Source organism: Ovis aries, chromosome 19, assembly GCF_016772045.2.
Source record: "Ovis aries strain OAR_USU_Benz2616 breed Rambouillet chromosome 19, ARS-UI_Ramb_v3.0, whole genome shotgun sequence".
NCBI classification, from domain to species: Eukaryota; Metazoa; Chordata; class Mammalia; order Artiodactyla; family Bovidae; genus Ovis; species Ovis aries.
Window position 1 is genome coordinate 10,896,217 of NC_056072.1, and position 19,927 is coordinate 10,916,143.

At 39.0% G+C, this 19,927-nt stretch overlaps 1 protein-coding gene across 10 annotated transcripts in view; it reads left to right on the forward strand.

The window, feature by feature from the left end:
* The window catches only part of GOLGA4 (golgin A4), a 103,925-nt gene extending 89,721 nt beyond the window's left edge, over positions 1–14,204 (forward strand). For 8 of the 10 annotated variants that reach the window (XM_060402785.1, XM_060402786.1, XM_060402787.1 and 5 more), the window contains 2 exons: positions 3,705–3,791; positions 10,766–14,204. In XM_060402785.1, coding sequence (XP_060258768.1) covers positions 3,705–3,791; positions 10,766–10,795 — 117 coding nt within the window. In that variant the 3' untranslated portion in view covers positions 10,796–14,204. The remainder of the gene's footprint in view (positions 1–3,704; positions 3,792–10,765) is intronic. The other 2 variants (XM_012099380.5, XM_012099381.5) reach the window with 2 other exon arrangements.
* Positions 14,205–19,927: the final 5,723 nt, after the last annotated feature.

The following is a 19,927-nucleotide window of genomic DNA, read 5'->3' on the forward strand; positions in this document are numbered from 1 at the left end:
TAAGACAGTTCAGGGGTTGTTTTGGCAAATAAGACCTAAAAATAAGGGGATAAAAAATCTCTTATAAGAATATTAAGAATTTATAGGTTGTAGATTCTGCTAAACATCAGGAGTTACAGGGCTAGAGATCGTTTGAGTCCTTGATACAATAGAAATGTAATTTCAGTGTATGAGATAGTTCAAGTTGAAGAAATATCCAGTGTGATCCTGAATGTGCATCATAGGATGGATGTATTAATTCACAGTAATTCAGTGCCTTTTTTTCTTAAGAACTTTTTTTTAAATCAAAGGATATCTAAAACTGAATTTTCTCCTTATCTTTAAAAAACAAAGCTAATGAAATGTAGCTTTCTGTTACTATGCCCTTGTTGGATAGCAGCCTGTATTTGAGGTGGCTTAGGTAAAGTTACCTTGTTATTGCAGGGAAGGGGGAAAAGCATTTCTTTAAGAAAAATAGCCTCTCAGAAGTTTAGCTCCTTTGGTGTATTTGTGAGTCTAAAGCTATGATCCCAGAGTTGTTGCTAAATTAGTTATTTAGCCTTTTCTCAATCTATGAAATGAGGGTGTGACTGCCTCAGCCTGTGTGTCCTGGAGGTTGCAAGCAGGTATGGGGTGAGATCCTTTCAGAGTCTGATTCCTAAAGAAAGGCCCAGCCCAGCAGGAGTTACCTTCTGGGGTGGGGCCAGATCAGCCAGGTCTCAGCCTGTGCTTTCGGAGCTCTGCAGTTGTCCTGGGCCGTGATCCGGGAGGCAGGTTATAAGGGATGTTTTTGAGGCCTGGGCAGCTAGGGATCTGTGCTGAGGTGGCTCCCTGTGAGCTGTGTCTTCGGCATTCAGTGTGCTCTCCTGGTTACTAAGAATGAGTAGTCTTATTCTGCCATCACATGTTATAAGCCAATATTGAAAATTGTAGTAGATACTCAGTTTAATTTATTGCATGTTTATCGAACACTTCCTGTATGTGGCCTGATGTTTATTGCCATGATGAGTCTGGAGATGAAAATGGATACCATCCCTGCTTTTAAGCTGTTTTACCATAGAGTGGGAAGGTGGAGCTGTTCTCACTAGGCACAGTGTGGTGCAGAGTGTAGCAAGGGCTCTGAAAAGCAGCATCCCCATATTTACTTGTGGGGAGGTCAAGGGCATCCTGGGGAAGGAGGTGTGTATACAGGCCTTTACAAGGGGGCATAAATTTTGATAGATGAGCTCAGAGAGGAGGAAAGCCCAGACAGAAAGTCCTAGACAGGAAAGTGAGTGTGGGCTTTGGAATGACAGGGAGTCTGCTCCAACTAAAGCACTGCCTCTGTGGTGCGGAAGTGACTCTGCTTAGGGCTGCAGGTGTAGACGGCCTGGAGTATTTCAGAATTCTACCTGTAGGGTATTGGAGGGTGGCCCTGAAAAGTTTCAAGCCAGAGTTGACACCCTCAAGGGTAGACACGGTGTCTGTTTTTAGACATTTCTTTTGTTGATTTGCCCAGTTTCTACATATTAACAAAGAATTTGAAATGGAGACCAGGCTGTGGTTTTAGAATGAGCCAGGATACATGAATGGCCTTTGTGATCTGATCGTCATCTGCCGTTGTTTCTTGTCCAGCAGGATCTGTATGTCATCCCACCTGTCTTTCTTCATCTGCCTTTGTACACAGTGTTCCTTACTTTATGAGGCAGATGATTTTTTAAAGACCACATGTGTGATACACATTCTTACAGTATGAAGTTAAGTAAACTCCTCTCTTTCTTCTGTCCTGGCACTTTTTTCCCTTGGATTTTGATCCTTCATGCTATTTTTGGTACTTAGATTCAGCCTGTTCTCCTTTTCAATAGAAAGTGTTTCTCATTTTATCCTTTATTGAATTAGCTCCCTAAGGAAAACCTGGTAGGAGAGGCCACTTGTAAACCAGGTGGCTCATTTGAACTTTTCCTTACTTCCCAGGGCCTGAGGATATTGTATGTAGAGTAGACAGGCTGATTTCTTTCCCATGGTATGGCAGAGAACCTGGGCTTTCCATTAAAGCCAGGGAAGAGCTGTAAGTCTTTGCTGGGTAACCAGCTGCAAATTCAGCATCGCTGATGAGTTTAGAGGTGGGTTTCCCATTTAATGTTTTTAGAAGTGTGATGAGGCAACTAGCCACAGTTCTCTTTTTTTTTTCCGACAGACATGCTTGTGCATAAGTGTATAACATATATGGTTTCATAATGGGTATAAATGGACTTTGGGGTCTTTCGAACTTGATAAGCCAAATTTACAGTGTTAATAAAAAGAATATTGAAACAATTAGTACTGCTTATTTCTCTTGCCATTTCATGCCGCATATATGCTTGGTTTCTAGACTTCAGTTTAACACAGAAGATTCTATTCTGTCTAGGCAATACAGTTTAAAGGGTGAGGATTTTTGTAAAATGCCTTTGGTATTCTCCAGGAATTAAGTTGTATTAAAGGTATTTTTTTGATCATCAGGCTGGCAGAGGCAAAGATAAAGAAAGGAGAGTCAGACTCTAAAATCTTGCTCTTTGTGGTTTGGGGTTTGGGGTTGAAGAATAGTGTTAGTTGATCTGTTAGCTGAAATAAGTATTAGAAATACATGAAGTGCCTTGCCTAGGCTTAACACATAATAGGAATTTTAAAAATGTTAGTTCTTTTCTAACATCTCCATTCTTCCTGGAAATAATTATGCTTTTCTCCTAATGCTGTGTGTTCCTAAAAGTTTGGTTACCTATATTATGTCATCTTTTGCTCCGTGACCTTCTGCAGTCACACTTCCCTCCCTCCCTGCAGTCTGCCCAGAACACACGCACAGTCATGTAATATGAACACAGAATGTTAAGAGTCAGTTTCCTGGGTGAGCCTCCCATCCTCTGTAGCCCTACAGTAAGGAGCACTGCTCCTCATCCTCAGCAGAGCACTAGTACCTGAATTTGTATGTGAGCGCTGACCTTGTTATCCTACTTATTTCATAAGTGGTATCTTCTTTCCTCTCTGTCTCCCTCAAACCATCTCACCTTGATACAAAATAGGGAATTTCAGCCTTTGAGGAGAATTTTCCACGAGCTTATGGGTGACAGTCTGGCTTACGGTATATTTATTTAGATCTGCACAGTTTATGATCTTGTTTTGCAAGCCACCATGTGTAATGTTTTGATTCATCCTGTTTTCTACCAAACAAAACATCTTGTGTTTATTTAAAATGTAATTTGTATTTCTATTAGGCTGATGTGCTGCATGTCTTAAAAAAATACCTACAAGCATGTTCATGTTCATGCAGTAGCCCATGTTTACGAGATATATGATGTGATTTAGTTCAAGCTGAACTTGGGAGTATCTAATTCTGATTATTTAGAGCATATGTTTTGGCAATACATCACTTATTAGATAGATTTCTACAAATAAAAAGCCTTATAAAATGAATGAGTAATAAAGTTTCATTTTAATAAGACAAAGGGCCAAGAACATTAGAACTTTATATAGCTTCATGCTATTATAAATACATCTTCTTAAAATAATATCAACCCAGGCATTGTGAGGGGTCCTTTCAAATTGAAATTCTGGGATTGACTGTTACTTCCTTGACCAATACCTTCACATCATACTTCTTTGGTCGTGGCTTCCATTGAGAGCACTAAAGAATTCCACTGGCAGCACATGTCAGAATGGGGTGAGAGTCATCCGCTCTGCTGTCTAGTGACTGACTCTTGTCTTTCTTGTAGACCATGGCAAAGGTTATAACCACTGTGCTGAAGTTCCCTGATGATCAGACTCAGAAAATTTTGGAAAGGGAAGATGCTCGACTCATGGTAAGCTTTAAGTATAGGCTACAGATAGAAGACGACTGTATCTTGTCTGTTTACATTCTGTCTCATTTACAAAGACTGAGTTGGTAAGAGAAGTTTAAAAGTTTTCATCTTTATTGTAGTATAGCCTGAAAAATAAAACTACATTATGAATATTAAACTGAGGGCAAATCTGGATGCCCTCAAGGAAAGAATAATCTTATTTAATAATATATATGAGGTTGACACTTACATGACTGTGTGAGATTTCTGGAACTTGGGCTCTTTCTGGGAAGGACAGAAAAGGCATTTGTTCTGCTATGTTGAGTAATAGGTTTTTTTAAACCAAATTATATCATGATGTAGGTGTTTGGTAGATTATAGTTCCTAAATCTATTTCAATTGATTTCCAAATGTAATAATTCTGAGTGAAAGAATTTAAGCATTTTTGAGCTTTTGGCCTATACCCTACAGGGGAAAGTATCAATAGATAATTGAATTATTGGGAAATTTTCCTGCGAAGTCAGCTATGATTGAAATGAAACAAATACACACTTCATAAATTATACAAAATTCCCCTTGCCTAACTTCTTTTTGCCCTGCACCAATACCGGAATAAGATCCATTCTAAGCAGAGTATGAACTTTGTGATGTTTCCTGTCTGACCCCTAACTTTCTCTTTCTTCTGTCTTTTCTTGTCTTGCTAGTAGCCTGCAGGACTTGCACATCTTCCCCTGCAATTTCTTTACCTATTTTGTGAGGACAGTAGTGCTCTTCTTTTACTCTCCTATTTAAAGTAAACAAAGATCTACTCTTTAGTGATGGGTTAGCCCACGTCTGAGTGTCTCCAGTAAGAAGGGCTAAGTCAATAAGTAATTACATCTCAAAGAATACCATCTTGTCTCTACAGACTGTGTGTGTTTCTTAAACAAATTCTGGCTCATCATGAGCCCAAATTGCCCTTTCTGTTGGGGTCGCAAATCTGTTCTGGTTCTAACCTGTGGAACTCAACCAAAAACCCTGAGAGGGCCTGGATGGAAGGCTTTTATCCTACAGGCTAACCCCCGCCGCCGCCCCACGTCCCCCCACGCCCCTGGCCCCCGGCACTTATCAGCCCCCTGTGATGCTCCTTTCCTTTGACCCAGTGCCTACTCTGACATCTTCCTTGCGTCCTTTAAAGTCATCCAGCATCCCTGACTTTAGGCCCAACTCCATTGTATATTGTGTTATCTGTCATATATTTTCTGGGACAACTGCAGTTATTCTGGCTAGCCTTTAATTGTGTGTGTGTGTGTGTGTGTGTGTGTGTATGTGTGTGTGTTTTCGTAAAACATTTCTCCCTGGTATCTAGTGGTCTGAAGAATATTGTCATACCTCTGTAGTTAGCTCTGGTTATAGGTATTTTTGATAGAGAAGTAGGTAACTATAATGTATGCCCTTCATCACTAGAGAGAATGTTGTTTTAAATTCTAGCAAACATCTAATTCTGTAACCTGTAGTTCATTCAGAGTGGTTTTCCTCTTCACTGAGTAAAACAACTGTCTTTATGAAAACAAAATCTCCAATGCAGTTTGAGCCTGTTGACATGATTCTGTCATTATGGTCCAGATGTTTTAGAAAATATTTTAAAATGAAGTAAATAGAAAGTTTTGTTTTTTTAAATCTTCGTTCATTCTCCTGTAGCCTCTACTTGATGATGAGGTATGGCCAGCCTCTCCTCTTACTGTTAGGCTGCAGTTTGTCAGGATTTGGAATATAGCACAGACTCGTCCTAAGTCACTGCTTTGGCAAATGTGGTAGGACATTCGCCCTCACCATGTACTGTCCCCCACTTCCCCCCGGCCCCACCCCCACCGGTCCCCCACATGCAGCCTTATTCTTAATAGATTACATGTAAATAGTGAATCATGTAAAATGGGAACACGTGTACACCCATGGCTGATTCATGTCAATGTGTGGCAAAAACCACTACAATATTGTAAAGTAATTAGCCTCCAATTAAAATAAATAAATAAAATTTTAAAAAACACAAAAAAACTTTGAAGACAGATGGAAAAGTTTCTTTCTTTCTTGAGTTTAACTGAAAAGCAATCTTTGCAAAACTTTACATTGTTTATTCATGAATAAAGTGGTATTCATTCTAGATAAGGATGAATTGGTGACTGGTCCTTCCTAATTACTTATCCCAGAGGCTGACTGGCTCAGAAAGAAAGTCCCAGACTTCCACTACTATTTTAAGCAGTCTCATCCATCATTATCTTTTGCTTAATAAATGAGTTCAATTGACTCTTCTATTGATGCTTGTTGTGGCAAATATAGGAAAATTGAAGACATGGAAGGTATGGTTGTTGACCTTGTGGAATCTTTCATTTTAGGCGGAGGGAAAAGCATCCATTCATTCATACATGAATAAAAGACATGGTTATGTAATATAATTCAAGTTATAAAAGCAAATGCTTAGGAAATTTGAAATGTTATAGTGAGCATGAAGTGAGGGAGATCCCAGAGATTATGTGTACATCAATTTGATTAAACTTTTGTCAATATAAAGAGATTTTTGGTACTTGATAGAGTCATTCATGATTGTTTCCTTATTTGATGGAAAATTGAGATTATATGGAGAAAGTGGAAGCCTAAGTCACATTGGCTTTACAGTCACTGTCATTCATAAATGAATGATGGGAATCATTGAACAAACCTCTTAAAGAAATCACAACTGACTTCATACACTGACGAGCTGTACCTGATGAGAGCGAAGCACTGCTAAGAACAGTAACTCCTCTTCTTCTGTAGAAGTATCCAATAGAAAGACATCTAAATGTATAGAAAGCAAAGCTTTTTAGAGGTTTTTTAAATAATCATTTTAAAGTTGCTTAGTCATCTTAGCTTTAATTTAAATGTATGTTCCAGATGGGCCATTTATGCAATTCGTTGTAACCACAGCTACAGTTTCTTCTCTATTAAAATCAGCAGTGTTGACTGCTTTGTTATTTTAAATTTCGGGGCTGCAAAGCTGGTATAAATAAGCCAAGCAAACCCTGCCACATTGCAGAGCTTTCTCCTCTGCCTGTTAGTAATTGGGGCGCTTGAGAGATGGTGCATTGCACTTTGTGCCGACAGTGTGGGCCACATCAGCGTTGGTATTATTTAACAGATACTAGAGGAGGGATACTGTCTAAAACCTTTGCTTTATAATCCTAATGATCATAAGTTTGCTCTCTGGCATGGATCAAAAACTGTCCCTGACTGCTCGTAAGGTATTTTTCAGTATATCACCTCTGTACCATATGTATCTCCCTTCCCTTCAGTGAGTTTTATAGTCTTTGAGAAACCCCACAACAGTTATTATTTAATAAGTGGTTTCAGAGTTTAACCCAATTTCAAGAACATACTTTGTAGATGACAAACTATTATCTGTTAAGTACAATTACATTGCTGAGCATAATTAAAGTCTGTTTTACGTAAGAATCACAATGTGGAGAAAAGGAATTCTAATCCTTCATTTGACAAGTCTCAGAATCTCTGAGACTTGTTTCTTTACAGTGTCTTTGGTTCTTCACAAAACTAACATTATCTTGCTAGGATTATTGAAGAACCAAAGTATGTTTACTGCCCCAGCTGGAGTTTTGTGATGATGGTGGGGCTAGTGGAGATGGTTCCTTAGCCACCATGTAGCAATGGGTAGGACTAGTTTTTCTTAGAAAATGAGACTTGGAAAGGTAAGCTAATAATGTTCAAGATAAATCATGAAAGACCTCACTCAGTACGACAGTCACGTCACTTTATGGGAAGGATACCTGCTCCAGCCGTGTCCCATCTCCAGTCTCTGCACCTCCGAATGTCAGCAGCTATGTTGTGGGGAGAACTAGCACTCAACAGCTCAGCCCCTGGATGACTTTGAGCAAACAAACACTTCTCATATTTCTAGCCTTGCTTGGCAAAATTAATATGTGGGATTATTCTATCTGCAAGGTTTCTTTTCCTTTGAAGTATTTAGTAGTAAATTTTGAAGTTCTTTCAAGTGAGAAAAAAAGGTCTTATATGCAGGAGTCAGAAGTTAAAGACCATGCCAGATGCACACAGCATGTGTTCCCTAAGGAAGTCTTTTTACTCCTCTCAGTTTGTAGCATCTTGTGCCTGATACTTGATTTTGTGATGGGTGGGAGAAGGCAATGGCACCCTACTCCAGTACTCTTGCCTGGAAAATCCCATGGACGGAGCCTGGTGGCTGCAGTCCATGGGGTCGCTAAGAGTCGGACACGACTGAGGGACTTCACTTTCACTTTTCACTTTCATGCATTGGAGAAGGAAATGGCAACCCACTCCAGTGTTCTTGCCTGGAGAATCCCAGAGACGGGGGAGCCTGGTGGGCTGCCATCTATGTGGTCGCACAGAGTTGGACACGACTGAAGCGACTTAGCAGCAACAGCAGCAGGTAATTTAAATGGCCAGAGTAGTTTCAGTTTCAGGATGGGAGCAATAGTGAATACACAAGTGTTTAGCTTATCTCATTGTCTAATTGAGTAAGATGGCCCTTACACCATCAGATTTTTTTTTTTCCAAGAAAGTCTTATTTATTTAGGATAATTACACTAAGAAAGTTTATTTTATTTATTTATTTATTTATTTATTTTTTACCCTTTAAAAAAAAATTTTATTTTTACTTTATTTTACTTTACAATACTGTATTGGTTTTGCCATACATTGACAGGAATCCACCACGGGTGTACATGCGATCCCAAACATGAACCCCCCTCCCACCTCCCTCCCCACAACATCCCTCTGGGTCATCCCCGTGCACCAGCACCAAGCATGCTGTATCCTGCATCGGACATAGACTGGCGATTCGATTCTTACATGATAGTATACATGTTTCAATGCCATTCTCCCAAATCATCCCACCCTCTCCCTCTCCCTCTGAGTCTAAAAGTCCGCTATACACATCTATGTCTTTTTTGCTGTCTTGCATACAGGGTCATCATTTCCATCTTTCTAAATTCCATATATATGTGTTAATATACTGTATTGGTGTTCTTCTTTCTGGCTTACTTCACGCTGTATAATCGGCTCCAGTTTCATCCATCTCAACAGAACTGATTCAGATGTATTCTTTTTAACGGCTGAGTAATACTCCATTGTGTATATGTACCACAGCTTTCTTATCCATTCATCTGCTGATGGACATCTAGGTTGTTTCCATGACCTCTTGGGATTGAGAAGTTCTTTTGTTATTTAGAAAGTGGTTCTTCTAGAGTGCTAGCAAACTTAATGACATGTTTAAACTAAATGGCTATTTTCTTTGACTCTGTTAAAAGAAAATTTTTCTATTCTATTGAATAAGATTTGGCTTGTTTTCATTTCCCATCTAATGTGGTCATTTTTAAAGGCCGACCTTCTGTTGACTTTGTTATTGCCTTGCTTTCATGCTGATCCTTTGTGTTGGGTCAAATCCTCAATCAGTTGTTACTCTAGGCATAGTCTTGTACTTAGTGTTTCTCACTTCTCTCCCTTTGGTTGGAATTCCTTTAAAAAAAAATCTGCTCTGAATTAATAAAACCATCAGAACTTTTCAGCATCAATAGGTGTAAGTGTTCTCCATTCCAGTGGACATTTACGTTTTCCTTTGCATGGTCTCTGTAGCTGCATGCAAGGTGGATTCAAGAAACAGATGCACATAAAACCGATGCATAGTGAAAAATACTGCACCTGTAGACCACGTATGTGTTATCCTAAAAGTGGTTTTGCTTCTTAATTTTGTTCAGATTACATAGTATGTGATCATTGCAAAGAAACACTGCAGACAATGCAGAAACATTGCTTAGAAAGGGAGACCTTGATGATCTTCAGCCTCCCAGCTTTCTTTCCACCCTGACAAGATCATGGTTGCTGTTGGTGTTGTGAACACCCCCAGCTTTATAATTACATAAGTATGTTTATTCCTCTATCATTTAGGTATTTGACTTTATAAAATGAGAGTGTGCAACAGCTTGCTTTTTTCACTTGTTTTTATATTCCACCTCATTAGAAACTGATGTACCTTCTTCTTTTGATTGATATATGGATGTCCTCCAGTTGAGTTCATCAATTTCCTATCCATAGACATGTAGGTTATTTTAGTTTTTGAATACTTCACATTCATAGACACAGGGAACATACATATATATATATTTTTTGCATACTCCTGCAAGTTTTCCAATAGGATGTTAGCCTTATTCTGTTGTGTGTGTTGCAAATATTATTTTATAGTTTGTCTTTTGATTTTGTTGCTTCTTACTAACCGCACATTAAATATAATTGATAAATAAAATGATGCTTCCAAGGTTGGTCACACTAAGAGTAGGCTCAGATCTTATAAACAATTTCTGTCTTTGCTGATACTGTTTTAAAGCAAACCAGGAAGTCAGTTAATAATCTTGGATTATGACCATGTTAAATAGAACATTGAATTTATTGCAAAAGGTTGCTACAGTTAAACTGTTTGCAGAGGTTGGGTCCCTTTGAAGGCAAACTTTGGTTTGGGTCATCATTCCTAAAACCATTTCCGAATAAGAGAGTTGTTCATTGATAAAATTAACATTTTTTAGGAGGGAAATTCAATGTATGGATGCACTGTATTCATGTTCATCAACATTTCCCCCCAAATTTTTGGTGGTAAAATGAAATTATGTAAATCAAATTGTAATGTATGCTTGAATGGAATTATGAAACAAATCCTTTTATAAACCAAATAATCATGACTTTATTATATCTAGCATATAAATATGTAATTAAGTATAAAGTACATCTGTAATTGTGTTCTTTAAGTTCTGAGTAAAATCTCCACTGTGTAGCGTTATTTAGGATGGGAGGGAGTGATTATAGATTCCTTGGTCTGGGGATATGTGAGAAATTTAAGTACATTCAGTTTAATCCTTTGAAGTTCATAAATACATATAATCTCTGTGTTATGTTAAGTCTTAAAACTAACCCAATAAGCTTTTTTCTTCCTGGCTTTGTAGTATACTTCACCTCGCAGTGGTATCTTCTGAGTAAACCATCAGTCTGTGCTTAGTTAGCATGTGGTGAGTGAAGAATAATATGTCTTGTGTCTTTTGTGCAAAAAATCAAATGCATTGCATGATACTAACCATTTTGCTGGAATTCTTTTGTTCTTTTGTTTAATGAAAATATGATTATGCTATGGATTAATACAGGGATTTTCTATTAATTTTGCTTTAATATATAGATTAATAATCACCACCATCCATGTTATATAATTCTTGGAAATTTTAGTTCTTTAAATAGCAATTGAAACTTTCAAAATTGCTGTTTGAAATTTTGCCCCAAAATCCTCCCCAAAATGTTTATGTATTTTATATTCCTTTTTGTGTTTTATTTCTTGAGAATGGTCTTCAAAGTTAATAAAGATTATGAGAGAGAAATGAAAAATCATTTTCTAGATAAGAGTGATGTCATGAATCCAGAATGTAAAATATTACACAGCTTGCTTAGAGTCAGGCTAGTCTGAAATAATGAGCACTAGTAAAGTTAATTTAAAAATAAATGGCAGTTTTATTACTTCTAGGGATCATGTATGTGAGTCACTCAGTTGTATCCAACTGTTTGCCACCCCATGGACTGTAGCCCGCCAGGCTCCTCTCTCCATGAAATTCTCCAGGCAAAATACTGGAGAGGGGTGCCGTTCCCTGCTCCAAGGGAGCATGCAGTATAGCAAAATAACATGTTTGTCCTGAGGAGACCCGTAGGCAGCTGCTTCAGTTGAATGTGGCTGTTTCTAATCAATGTGTTAGTGCAGTGAGGTGGAGGCATCTAACGTGTTTGGACACACTTGATTGTCCTCACATTTAAACACCCCTCCCATCACCTCTACATACTATCCATGCTATTAGCATGATTTAGTACCCCCAAAAAATTTAGGGTATGTCTTTATCTCAAACTTTGCATGAATTTTCACAAGTGACAGGCTGAATCACAGTCAATAGAGCTTACTTATAATTAAAGATTCTCTGTGATTATTAATTCAACTAACATGCAACTAACAATATCAAGTTTTAAAATGTTAATATACAGTATTTTTTTAACCTTTTAAGTTCAAATATCCTTTCTGCCTACATTTGAATCTCATTTTTATTTTTAATGTGTATCAGTTAACTTGTTTTAGTGATTGTCTAAAGCTATCATTAGTCATGTAAATCCCATATCTAACTCAGTAAGTCCTCACCTTTACCTCTGTTTATAATATTATAAATACTGTCTCATGCTCCTTACTGCATTTAAATAGCATCATTTATCACTTAAAATGTTGCCATGTAGCATTTCTGTTGATTGATAACTTGATTGTCTTCTCAACTTTCAGTTAGAAAAATTTCAAGCAAGATTTGTTAAACTTAAGTAAACACTCACACACCCTTCACCTATATTTACCAGTTATTAACATTTTGCCAGATTTTCTCACTCTCACTCTTGCTTTCTTTCCATATATATATTTTCTCCTCTGTGACATTTGACAGTTGCTTGCAAACATTGTGCTTATAAGCATTTGACAGTTACTTGCCAAACATAAATCAAATATCTTATTAAGTATCTTCAAGAATAAGGACCCTTTTCCTATATACTCACAATACAGTTGCCACTGTTCAGAAATTTAATATTAACACAATGCTGTTATCTAATACATAGTAAATACTCACATTTCCCAGTTTTCCAAATAATGTCTCATAATTTTTAAAATCCCAGGATCCACTGGGAGACTGCATTTTGTCGTCATGTTCTTCACGTCTCTTTTGAACTAGAACAGTCCTCCCAGCCTTTTCTTGGTCTCTCACGACATTGACATTGTGCAACATTATTGAATCACACATGAACTTCTCTTCCTGCAACAGTGCAAGCTAACGTTCGAAAATAATAACTGAAAAAGGGTTTTAAATATCGCAGGAGATCTTTTTCTTATCGTCTCTAGATTTCTAGGACTAACATATATTGAATGAGTTTTATATCAATAAATAGTAAACTCTTGGAAATACATCCTGAGTGGTGGATTATAATAAAGTTGAGAAGACTTTATTACTTTCTCTGAAACTGAGAGTCTCTCTGTTGCTTCTTCTTTGGTGGTTTATTGTTATGCATTTTTAACTTCATACTTGATTTGACCACTGGCTTTTAGAATCTTATCTAGAGAAATCTTATTAGGAGGGTTTAACATCGTGTCTTATAAGCATATTAAGGTTTTAAAATTAAGTTTGTTAATTTCAGATGAGGCATACATAATTTTTTTAAACCAAAAGGCAGTTGTCCCTTGCTGCTATGCCTAGCATCCTGGGAGAACGGTAATATATAGAAACATCAATAGGGAAGAAGGAAAAGCGCTTTCTCCTCTTCAATTTAGCCTGCATCCTTGAGAGCTTCCCCCATGCTAGCGCTTACTCCTGGCCTTCTCTAATCATGGCCTGGCAGCCTTTGGTACCTGCTGCAACGGTGCAGTTTCTGATTTCATATACAAATACTGCTTTCAGGACTGCTGACTAAAAGATCATTCTAAGGACTGTAATATTTAGAAGATTCCTCCAGGATTTAATATTTAGAATATTTGTACTTCAGTCTTCAGACTATAGAATATAATTTTAATATACTTCAACTTGAAAAAATAAATCTCCCAAAAAGTTAGCTTTAAAAGGTTTTTTTTTGTTTGTTTGTTTCTTTTTTCTCCTCATCCTTTTTCTTTTCCAGTCATGGCTGCGACCTTCATCTTAAAGAAGTCGGGAGAGTGATGCTGGACAGACCTGGAAAACTGTGCACGTTTGCTGTTGTTAGTATGAAGCTGTATTCAGGGTCCCTCATGTAGCCAGAAGACAAAGAAAAATCTGACATTGGCCCGCGGAAAGATTGCAGACTGCCTTTAAAATAGATTATTATATCAGTGGAGAAACAATGATAGTTTTGGGGGTTATCAATTTTTTTTGTTGTTGTTGTTGTTGGGAAGAGTTTTGTGTTGTTTAAAAGATATTTTGAATAACTTAATCTGATTTATGGGCTCACTTCATGTTCTTTTCTTCCATTCTTTCTGTCCCTCTTTTTAAAGAACTGCTTGACTTTCCTATTTATTTTTAGGGTGATTTTTTTTTTAAAGACTTGTGCAATACATTTTGAGGTGAAATTTAGTGGATTTTTTTCTGATAAATTAGAGCATTTAATTGACTATTTTATCCAGATTGATTTGTTGAATATTTGCTAAAGACTAGTTCTTTAAGCTCTGACATATGATAAATCCAAATGGCAGTACCTCATTGTTTACTTAGCTTTTGTACTTATATTTTTCAGAGGAAAAAAATACTACTGTAAATTGTAAATAGCCAATACATAACTGTATCGTATGCAAATCTGTGACTGTTGGCAATGTCATCTCAGAACAGAAAAATAAAGTTTATTTACTGTATGAAATGTGCTTATTGTGTTTTTTCCTAAATTGAAATCTCTTCAAAGTAGTTTAGAATTTATGTTATGTCTGGGTGAGTTATGATGAGGAACTGTTTGTCAGGAGCACTGAATTGCTAAGTATTTGGAAAGATTTTTAATGCATTTAATCATGGAGTATTTTTCTAATGTGTCAAAGCTTGTATGGGAGAATAGGCTCTGTGTGTGTGTGTGTGTATACATGCTTACAGTTATAATTATGTTAAGGCCTATTAAAATCTCTGTGAAACTGCTTTCAATTGCACGATATTTATCCTCAGGACACCATCGTTTAACACCGTGTTCTCTGCTGTTGAACGTCTAGGATACTCGTTTTGATTCAGTACTCCATGAGGATCTGCCTGTCCATGCTGTAAGCGCACTGGAAAGAACAATCCAGGACCAACCCGTCTTTCTCTCAACAGCCTTTGATTGCCAAACACGGACACACTTCCGAAGACCATGTGCCAGGTTTGTCTGGCACTCTTTCCCCAAACATTCCAAAGATATGATGTGTGGGCGAGCATTCGGAATCAGTATACTCTTACGAGCACTACATTTCAAAACTGAGCTTCACTCAGATCTGAAGTGTCAAAGACGCATTGAAATAGCAATGCCTGCAGCAGTGCTCCAGTGAGGGTGTAGGTAGGGGTGTGGGCGAGGCAGAGGCTTTCCTTCCACACTCCAGCCATTGTTTCTGTAATAATAACAGTTCCCTTGTGCCTTTCTTTAAGATCTCTTTAATCAGGTTTTGTTGTTAAGTTCTTCAGAAGTGTCCAAACACCAAACATATGTGAATATACGACACTCAGTAAACAATACGGCCATTAAAAATTTTACTCTGAAGAGCAAAATTGTGGGTATGGGTTAAAATGTGGGTATGGGTACATCTCTTATAATTTTCCCATTGCTTATTCCCCTGCTGCAGGAAGGCTGCTTCTCGCTTTCCACACACCTGGACTGGGCCCCCCTCCCCTTTTATTTTATTTTTTGGAAAATGTTTATTTGACTGTGCCAGCATGTAGGATCGAGGTCCCTCACCAGGGATCAAACCTGGGTCTCCTGCATTGGGAGCTTGGAGTCTTAGCCACTAGACCACCAGGGAAGTCCCATGCCCTGCCATTTTAAATGGGGAATGTGTAGTGTGTTTCCCTGTCCCTTTTTATCTTCCCACCACTGTATGTTGGGAGTGGGTAGGACAGATAATTCATATTTCTCATTCACAGGTTTCCAAGAAAAGATCTGGGGTGGCTCATGAGATCCTGGATATAATGTTTGATGTTACAATTGGGTGAGACTTTGGGGAAATTTTGGGAAGATGATGAATGTATTTTATGGGCAGTCAGGAAGGAAATGAATATTTATGACCCAGTGAGCAGATTGTGGTGGAATAGATTGTTGCTTCCAGTTCTCTCTCTCCCTGTATTTGGATCATGCATCCACATACTTTGTTATCTGAGTTCACAGTACCTACTGTTAGAGTGGGTGGAGTACATTTCTTTACCTAAACACTGAGATTGGCTGTATGACTTTGGTCAGTGAGTTTTGAGTGGACATAACTTTGCCACATCTGAGCGGCAGTTTTAAGAGCCCTTGCATAGTTCAGCCATTGCCTTTTTATCTCTGTCATGAGACAGATAAAGACATGAGACAGAGTTCTCCCTTAGCTTGGGCCCTGGGATAAGTGATACATTGACCAGATGCCTAACAAGAGTAAGAAATAAGTAGTTGTTATTATAAGCCACTAAGATTTGGGGGTCATTTGTTACTATAGCATGTGTGTGCGTGCTAAGTTACTTTAGTCGTGTCCAACTCTTTGGAACCCCATTGACTGTAACCTGCCAGGGTCCTCTGTACATGAAGATTCTCCAAGCAAGAATACTGGAGGGCGTTGCCTGCCCTCCTCCAGGGGATCTTCCCAACTCAGAGATCAAACCCAGGTCTCTTGCATTGCAGGCGGGTTCTTCACCATCTGAGCCACCAGGGAGGCCCTACTATAGCATAACGTAGTGAAAACTGACACACTGTGCAAAAAAAAAAAAAATTATTGCAGGATAGTGTGATGCCTTCAGTTTTTGGAAGTTTGACTATGATATCTTGGTGTGGATTTCTTTAGGTTTATCTTTGCCCAGCTTCTTGAATCTACAGGCTTATGTCTTTTACCAAATGTGGGAACTTTTCAGCCATTATTTGACTATTTTTTTTTAGCCCTACACTCTTCTTTTCCTGCTGTCTTTCTGGGACCCCAATGACAGGTTAGATGCTTTGTTATAGTCCACGAGTCCCAGAGGCCCTGTTCTTTTTATTTTCAGCCTGATTTCTGTTGTTCAGGTTGAGTAATTTCTCTTGTTCTGTTTATAAGTTCATTGACTCCTTCCTCTGTACTCTCCTTTCTGCTGTTGAACCCATTCACTTAGTTTTTATTACTATGATTATTTATTTTTTTGATGTGGGCCATTTTAAAAGTCTTTACTGAACTTGTTGCAATATTGCTTCTGTTATATGTTTTGGTTTTTTGTCTGTGAGGCATGTAGGATCATAGCTCCGTAATCAGGGGTTGAACCCACACCCCTGCATTGAAAGGCAAAGTCCTAACCACTGGACCACCAGGGAAGTCCCCCATCCATTGAGTTTTTAATTTGAATGATTGTATTTTTTAGTTCTAAAATTCCCACTCAGGTCTTCATATCTTCCATTTCTTTGCAGAGACATTCTGTTTCTTTGCTTCAAGCGTGTTTGTAATTGCTCATTGAAGCACATGTCTGATGGCTGCCTTAAAATCTTTGTCAGGTAAAGGATGGGATAGAAGTCCAGATTTTCTACTAGGCCTTCACTGATGCCAAAGGTGGGGAGGTTCTCCTCATCACTGCTGGGTGGGGGTGTCGAGTTAATAGTTGCCCTCTAGACCTCTACTGACAGCACAGGAGGGCGACCTCTTTACCTTTTTTCCACCTTTGAGTAGCAGTGAAAGTCCACTCTCCATTGGGCCTCCTCTTCTACCCCTGCTTGCTGCTTAGCCTCCTCTGACATCACCTTGCATGAGTTTTGGGTGCCTCCTTACAGCCTGGAGGAAGTTAGAGCCCTGAGCTCCCCACTGTGCCTTTGCTAGCAGGCGTTGGGGGCAGGTCACATTGTTTCTTGCTGGAAGGTTTTTTCTGTGTATGGCTGGAGCAGAGCGGTAGTTGTCTAAAAGCTTTCTGTCTTGCCAGGCTTCCCTTTGCTGCTCCTTTGCTTGAGCATCCAGTGTTTCCAGATAGCCAGTTTCTTCAGTTCCAAGTCTGCCATATATGAGGCAGAGGAAACTCACGGCATGTCATACCTCAGGACCCAAGTGCTCTGACCAGTCTGCCTCTTCCACTCCACTCTCCAAGTCTTCCTAGGTTTGTTTTATATATTAATACAATGCCCAGGGTTTTCAGCTGTACTTAGTAGGAGGCTTAGGGAGAAATATGTCTGCTCCATCCTCCCTGAAGCCGGTCTCTTATACAGTGTGATTATAGTTAGTATATATGTAGTGTGTATTATTTAATGATTTGAGGAATTCTATATATTGTTCCAGATATATGCACTTTTAAAAAATATTTTTTAAAAATTATTTTTAATTGAAGGATAATTGCTTTATAATATTGTGTTGATTTCTGCCACACATCAGCATGAATCAGCCATAGGTGTACATATGTCCCCTCCCTCTTGAACTTCTCACCCCTTCTAGGGTGTCAGAGATGAATGGTTAAAGAAGTTGTGGTACCTATATACAATGGAATATTAGTCAGCCATAAAAGGAATGCATTTGAGTCAGTTCTGATGAGGGATGAACCTAGAGCCTATTACAGAGAGTAAAGTAAGTCAGAAAGACAAAAACTAATGTTATATATTAATGCATATATATGGAATCTAGAAAAATGGTACTGATGAACCTATTTGCAGGGCAGGAATAGAGACCCAGACAGAGAGAACAGACTTGAGGACACAGCGGGGGAAGGAGAGGTTAGGGTGAATGGAGAAAGCAGCATGGAAACATATACATTCCCATGTGTAAAATAGATAGCCAGTGGAATTTGCTGTAAGATGCAGGGAGCTCAACCTGGTGCTCTGTGACAGATAACATTCACTTTTAATAGATATAAACTAGAAGCATTAGCAGCTAATTCATAAGAGTGGTTATAACTGGTCTTCCCTGGTCACTTCCATGGAATCTTCATTTCCTCATTCCTCTTCTTTAGTGTTTTTCAGGGCATCAAGTATTGCCTGCCCTCAGTAAAAATTATTGTTTTCTTTGTACTAGAATGAGAACTCCAAGAGGCCAGGCTCATTATCTGTCTTGTCTACAGTTGTATCCTGATGACCTGGAATATGTAATAAGCACACAATAAATGTGTATTGAATATAAATGAATGAATGGGTGAACAAGTGAACTAAGAAAGAAGATAAAATGTACCAGTACTTTTTCTGTAATTAAAAACAAAAAGACATTTTAAGACTGGGAAAAATTTTAAAGACCTCTTTCTCTCTTAAGGAGACATGGGAACACAAGGGAGCAATAAGAAGACAGTTATGAGCAGAACCAGGGGTTTGTTTTCACTTGTTTTATAAGTGAGTTAGTCACAAATACTAACATTTTAAGGAACCAATTACTTGTCACACACATCACAGTGGATTAGGACACACCAGGAGAAATGAGTGCAGCTAGGAAGAGTCTCTTCCCTGTTTTCATTCCGACTTTTCTAGATTGAGCCACCTTAGATTTGAAGGTGAGGTTAGGCCCAGGGAAAGAACCTGGGAAAGCTCCAAAGAGCTTAAATTTCCCTAATCTCTTGGAGAGGCAACATAGCATGCTGGCTAAGAATGCAGACTCTGGGGCCAGCCTGCTAGGTAGGCTTCCAGGTCTGGCTTGGCCATTTACTCACTAGGCAAGGGATCTGAGACAGGGTGGGATCGCGGGCCCTTTGCTGCAGTATTTGCACCTGGACAAACTCTCCCTGAGCAACAGCATACAGGAAACTATAAGGGACTAAGGAAACTGTGTATTTGCCGTTGGGACAAATTATGAGCAATAAGACACAAAAAGGCCAACACCCAGCTGCCACTTGTGAGGTACTGGGAGCAAAGCAGGGCCCCACACATGGTCCCTGCACACAGCACCACCAAGGGGGTGGGCAGACCACCTAAGCCACCCCTCCAGCCTGACCCAGCAATCTGAAGCACCATCCGCCACCCCACCCCATCTAAGAGACCAGCCAGCCATTGGGCGCAAGGGAACCTGTTACTTCTGCTCCCTTGTGCCGCAGCACGAGTCCCATTAAAGCCTTGCTTGAAATTCTTGTCTTAACAGTTTCTACTGACAGTAACAAAGGTTTAGATAGAGGAGCAGAAATGGCAACCTGCAAACCCTTTTGGAAGCTTCCACTTAGATCACAACCTGGGCCAAACTCAGAATTCAGAGGTGGGGAAATTCACACCATCTCTCAAGAGGAGGATTCAGAAAGGATTTGTAAGGGTGTGAATGCAGTGAGTGGGTGACATCTGGGGAGCTGAATGCAAGCAATTTGTCAAAACACTTCTCAGCTCAGTACAGTCGCTACCAATCAGCTGAGCTCATCATACAGGGCATCCAACCTGCTTGCTGGCACAGGTGTACATGTGTTTCCCGGAAGGACATGCTTCAGGGAACCCTGCAGAGCCAGGGGCAGGACGAAAGGACTAGGTTCTGG